This window comes from Pezoporus wallicus, unplaced genomic scaffold, assembly GCF_028554395.1.
Source record: "Pezoporus wallicus isolate ANWC-B61680 ecotype Strahan unplaced genomic scaffold, APGP_CSIRO_Pwel_v1 scaffold_7392, whole genome shotgun sequence".
NCBI lineage: Eukaryota > Metazoa > Chordata > Aves > Psittaciformes > Psittacidae > Pezoporus > Pezoporus wallicus.
In genome coordinates this window covers 4406882-4412997 of record NW_026639923.1, presented here as the reverse complement: position 1 = coordinate 4412997, position 6116 = coordinate 4406882, and the positions used below count along the sequence as shown (strand labels likewise).

The window sequence follows — 6116 nt, the reverse complement described above, 5'->3', positions numbered from 1 at the left end:
GTTATATAAACTGTTCCTTTTTTACATAGATACATCTCAATGCATTTTGATTCTCCTGTGTGTTGTTTAAAGGTCTTTTTGTCTTAGTCCAGAAGTCTTCAGTCAGCAGAAAGTATTCATGTTGCACTGAGCCTCAGGATAACTTGCGTAAATAAGCATTTGGGTTACAGGGGAAAAGATAAGGAAATATTAAAAGTGCAGCATGTATTTACGTAAAACTACTGCACATAACTTACAATCATTGACAAATACGCGTGTCATGCAGCAGTTAGTAAAAAGGAAGGTCACACCCAAAAGTTAGCTGTAATGTTTTTATTGATTTAGAATTCTTTTCAACTGTAGTACTTGAATACATCTCAGAAAGGACTCAAACCACTACAGCAGGCATGAGGGATAATAAGATTATCATTATAAAAGAGTACAGGCTTACTTGAGTAGCTTCAGAATAGAGCTGAAAGGTGCCAAGTTCTCACATGACTTCATCCATTTTTGCACATTGGCTGGGGCAGCATTGGCACTACCCATCTGCTGAAGCACAGACCACACAACAATGTCTGCTATGGTGAGTTCATTTCCCACCAGCCACGCTGCCTTGCCCAGGGCAGCATTCATAGAGCGCAAGACTGCTCCTTTTTCCTTACTGCTACCTTCTCTGAGCTGGAAAATGGCTGTATCCACCCAGCTGTCAATCAGAGTTGAAGTTACTGCATTGTACTTCTGGCCCAACAGGGAAAAGAGAAATCTGGCGATGTTCCCTTCTCCTTCAATAGGGCACATTGTTTGAACACTGAACTTCATCTGGGGTTTTGGAACTGAAATTAAGAAAAGGAAAAAAGTGAATACCATATGGTAAAGAAGTTAAATGTAACAGCAATGCCATGATGTGTTTTATTTTTGATGCCAGCACCACTGTTAACATACTTAACCTAAGGAACAATTTTCCATTTTCTGAGTCTGAATAGACTAATGCAGGAACCTGGGACAGAGAGATCACTTTTTGCACATTTCAGCCAAATCTCCCACCTCATTTCTATTCTAGCCAACTTACTTCTAGACACTGAAAAACGCTTCTATAAAAGAAATCCTGTGGGTACAACCAAGCATGTAAATGCCATGTGTATTTTAGTATTGGTAACTACAAACACAAGTCTTCCTCCTCTGTCCCCATCATTAACAGCTATGAAGAGAGCAAAAATGTTATCTGCAGTATGTATCCATCAAATGTCAGCACAAGGATGCCAAAGCATCTGTTGTCAAGGTTTTAATGCCCAAGTTTCATTTTCTCACCTATTGTAAACTACTGATCTGCAAGATAACTTTGTTCTTACCATCCTTCCATATAAGAGTAAAGCCCAATTGATACTCGTGACGAGGCTGCTTCTTAGTCTGCTCTCCAAAGCATTTCAGGAGGTTTTCTGGCACGCTTTTCACGGATGAATGTGTATGAACAGCTGATAATATTTTATAGCGTTCACAAAGCAGATTGTGCAGCACTAATAATGACAATGGAGGTAGAGATGGATTTGCATTGATTACAACATCTTTCAGGGCACCATAATCCTGAATAGAAAGTAAAACATTCAGTAGAGAAGACAGTGAAAGAGATTTTGTTTGACCCCAAAGAGTACGTAACCATGTATGTGTGTATCTAAAATTCTAATGCTACTCAAATCTATTCAAGTTTGAACATTTAAAACTTGTTTAAACATTTAAAAACCTTCCTCAACGCATCATTCAAGAACATGACTTAGGTAAATTCGAGACGTATCTGAAGGTAAAGTTAAAATTTCAAGTTAGTAACAAATAAAAAACCAAGTGTCATAATTTCAGAATCAACTATTCTAGCTTAGAATTCTATCCAAATAAGAATATATGGGATTTATTATTTATAAACTTTTGTATCTATAATCTGGATGTTCAAAATTATATGGTAGTTGTAGGTTCTTTGTAAGGATGTAAGACTTCTCTGATGAGTTCGGAGTGTCCCAGGTTTTAATGCTACCCTTCCAACCCTGAAAATTTTGAGAGCAGAGAAAGTACCCATCAATGTATATGGCTCAAGTGAATTTACCTTTCCAAGCATCACATCCAAATCTGCTCCATTGGCTGTCAGAGAACAGTCGTTTGTTTGAATTATGTTAGTTACATCAATGTCAGCATCTGGGGTTTGTGTCATCTTTGAGAGACCATCGACGGCACTCTTCAGTTCATACAAGCGTTTCAGAATCAACTCCTGGCGGGCTTCAAGTGCTTGAAGTGAAGGATCAACCTCCTCCTACAGGAGATGAAAACCAAGGTTGCATGAATGTTCACTCAGCTCAGTGTCAAAATAGTCCACAGCTTACTTGACAACAAGTTTAGAAAGACTTTAGAATCATAGAATTGTTAGGGTTGGAAAGGACCTTAAGATCATCTAGTTCCAACCCCCCGCCATGGGCAGGGACACCTCACACTAAACCGTATCACCCAAGGCCTCGTCCAGCCTGGTCTTGAACGCTGCCAGGGATGGAGCATTCACAACCTCCCTGGGTAACCTATTCCAGTGCCTCACCACCCTAACAGGAAAGAATTTCCTCCTTATATCCAATCTAAACTTCCCCTGTTCAAGTTTTAACCAGTTACCCCTTGTGTTACCACTACAGTCCCTAATGAAGAGTCCCTCCCCAGCATCCCTATAGGCCCCCTTCAGATACTGGAAGGCTGCTATGAGGTCTCCACGCAGCCTTCTCTTCTCCAGGCTGAACAGCCCCAACTTTCTCAGCCCATCTTCATACAGGAGGTGCTCCAGTCCCCTGATCATCCTTATGGCCTCCTCTGGACTTGCTCCAACAGCTCCATGTCCTTTTTATGTTGAGGACACCAGAACTGCACACAATGCTCCAAGTGAGGTCTCACAAGAGCAGAGCAGAGGGGCAGGATCACCTCCTTCGACCTGCTGGTCACACTCCTTTGGATGCAGCCCAGGATACGGTTGCCTTTCTGGGCTGCAGGCACACGCTGCCGGCTCATGTTCATTTTCTCATCAACCAACACCCCCAAGTCTTTCTTCGCAGGGCTGCTCTGAATCTCTTCCCAGCCTGTAGCTGTGCCTGGGATTGCTCCGACCCAGGTGTAGGACCTTGCACTTGGCATGGTTAAACTTCATGAGGTTGGCATCAGCCCACCTCACAGGCATGTTGAGGTCCCTCTGGATGGCATTCCTTCCCTCCAGGGTATCAACTGAACCACACAGCTTGGTGTCATCAGCAAACTTGCTGAGGGCGCACTCAATCCCACTGTCCATGTCAGCGACAAAGATGTTGAACAAGACTGGTCCCAACACCGATCCCTGAGGGACACCACTCATTACTGGTCTCCAGACGGACACTGAGCCACTGACCACAACTCTTTGTGTGCAGCCATCCAGCCAGTTCTTTATCCACGAGTGGTCCATCCATCAAATTGATGTCTCTCCAATTTAGAGACAAGGATGTCATGTGGGACAGTGTCGAATGCTTTACACAAGTCCAGGTAGATGACATCAACTGCTCTATCCCTGTCCATCACTTTTGTAGCCCCATCATAGAAGGCCACCAAACTGGTCAGGCAGGATTTTCCCTTAGTGAAGCCCTGCTGGCTGTCACCAAGCACCTTGTTGTTTTTCATGTGCCTTAGCATGCCTTCCAGAAGAATCTGCTCCAAGATTTTGCCAGGCACAGAGGTGAGACTGACTGGTCTGTAATTCCCCAGGTCATCCATTTTCCCCTTCTTGAAAATGGGGGTTATATTTGCCTTTTTCCAGTCGCTGGGAACTTCACCTGACTGCCATGATTTCTCAAATATGATGGCCAGCGGCTTCTCAACTTCATTTGCCAGCTCCTTCAGGACCCACAGCTGGGTTTCATCAGGACCCATGGACTTGTGCACATTCAGATTTTTAAGATGGTCTTGGACCAGTTCCTCTCCTACAGTGGGCACAAGGTCTTCATTCTCACAGTCCCTGTGTCTGCCTTCCAGGACTTGGGTGGTGTGGTCAGAGCCTTTGGCAGTGAAGACCAAGGCAAAGAAGTCATTCAGAACCTCAGCCTTCTCCAAATCCTGTGTAGCCAGTTCTCCCGAGAGCTTCCTGAGGGGGCCTATGTTCTCCCTAGTCTGTTTTTTATTTGCTATGTACCTGTAGAATCCCTTTCTGTTATCCTTAATATCCCTAGCCAAGTTTAATTCTAACCGGGCCTTAGCTTTCCTAACCTGGTCCCTAGCTTCCTGAACAACATCCCTGTACTTTTCCCAGGCCACCTGTCCTTGCTTCCACTTATTATAAGCCTCTTAAACTTTTTAGACTCTAAACACCTTCAAATAACCAGAGCATCATGGAATGTCATGGTCTTAAGTCAACTAGTTGTCTTGCCTTTAGTATGTATGAAGATGGTAAGCAACAGGTTATTTAATCAAATCTCTGAAATCTTCCTGCTTAAAATTCATTTTTTTTAAATCAGTAGCCACAGCAAACTGTCTAACATAGTACACAGCAGACTACAACCACAGAGACTTAAGGCTGGCAATGAAGTGCTGAATTGAAACTTCAAAAAACAAAGTTATCTCATCAGGATTCTCTCCAGCCCAAACAAGCAGACTGATTTTGTGCTGAGGCTGCCAAACAAGGAAATGTTTTGACAATTCAGGAAGTTAGTGAAGTAAAAAAACCTGCAGGTTTGGCTGGATGGTATATCATATGAAACAACACTTTGCAGCCATTCTCTGGTTCAGAGAATATAAACTATACAGAAAAAGGTGACAGGCTTTGTTACATGTTAATCCCAAAGCATGTTATCTCAATTATCTTACAAGTCTACCTTTTTTAGAAGATGGAAAATATATTCCTGGGGGAAGTATTAAGTCTACAAAGTTGCAATAACGTTAAAGTATCTTTGTATAGATAATCCATTTTCTGAATAAGGATTAATGAAATCCAACCTAGCAACCAAACTTCTTTCAGTCTAATGGATAAAGAGATAACAAGCAAGGTATCCAAGTGAAATCCTGATACCCACTTACACAACATTCTCAAAGGTAAGACATGGAAACACCTCCTAAGTGACCGTTATTTGCCTACAGGTTTTCCTATTATGCAATTCCATGAAATAAAAACCACTCTCAGAGGAGATGGGAAGTTAATGCTGTTGTTGCAGGGGGAGGGCAGCTTTGTTAGCATTCCCACGCAGTTCTGCCCCAAGTCTACTCCTGCTCAGTATCACCACCAGCAACCTGGGTGAGGGCACAGCACATACTCACTGAAAAGCCTGATGCATCAAGCTAAAAATGGCCACAAACAGCCCGGAAGAATCCAAAGCATTCCTGACACTGGAAGAGGCTGAAATCAACTAAATTAATGTAACAGTGTTTTGCATTTTTGTCTAATACAGTAACCGAGACCAGGATGGAGGGTGCGTAGCTGCCTCGTTCCCATCTCAACAGCAGAGACGAGAGCTGGGAGGGTGGCCATGCAGCGGGACGGGACAGGGCATGCTGAGCTAGCTCCGGTCTTGCAAGGGCTTGGCCCAGAGCCCAAACACGCCTGTTTCAATGTAAAACCAGCAAGAGCCACAGGCGAGAGCCCCGAGAAGCCAGGCTGCGAGTTACGGAAAGCTTAGCAAGCGCCACAGAGAACTTCCTGACAAAGCCGTTTTTATTGAACCCTCGCAAGCGCTGCTGGTAAGCGCAGAGGAACGGGCGTGGCCTCTACTACCACGCCGCTCCTGCGGGCTGAGGCAGGCGATTGCGGGTGGCCGGCCCTGGAGGCTTCTCCCAGCTCCCCCCGGGAACAAACCCCAGCCCAGCGCGGCCGGAGGCGGGCCCGCCGGGCTCCGCAGCAGGGCGGCCCCGGCCCGTTGTCCACTGCCGAGAGCAGTGGGCCTTCCCCCTGGTTGGCCCAGCCGCTGCCCCTCGCTCCTACCTGCGGCGGCGGCGAGGCGGCGGGCGGGTGCTGGCTGTGCAGGCTAGGCAGATGGTACATGCAAGTGGGCAACTGCTCCGCCAACACCGACCCGCCGGCGCCGTGGAACGGCCTCACCTTGTACATGGGCATGGCGGCACCCGCCGCGACGCGCACCCCGTTCTCAGCAGCCACTGAGCCCGCC

At 45.6% G+C, this 6116-nt stretch overlaps 1 protein-coding gene across 1 annotated transcript; it reads right to left on the bottom strand.

Annotated features, from left to right (window-relative positions):
- Positions 1-402: 402 nt before the first annotated feature.
- AIMP2 (aminoacyl tRNA synthetase complex interacting multifunctional protein 2) lies at positions 403-6079 on the bottom strand. Its single transcript, XM_057416985.1, has 4 exons — positions 5933-6079; positions 2072-2275; positions 1329-1560; positions 403-812 (listed from the first exon to the last, which is right to left on the bottom strand). Exons 1-4 carry the CDS (start codon positions 6062-6064, stop codon positions 427-429), a joined length of 954 nt encoding a protein of 317 aa, XP_057272968.1. The 5' UTR covers positions 6065-6079; the 3' UTR covers positions 403-426.
- Positions 6080-6116: the final 37 nt, after the last annotated feature.

Coding starts and splice junctions, on each gene's coding strand:
- AIMP2 (XM_057416985.1), bottom strand. CDS start 6,064: ATGCCCATGTACAAGGTGAGGCCGTTCCACGGCGCCGGCGGGTCGGTG. Junction 2,276..5,932: donor CCGCCTCGCCGCCGCCGCAG/GTAGGAGCGAGG, acceptor CATCTCCTGTAG/GAGGAGGTTGATCCTTCACT. Junction 1,561..2,071: donor TGGATGTGATGCTTGGAAAG/GTAAATTCACTT, acceptor CTTTCTATTCAG/GATTATGGTGCCCTGAAAGA.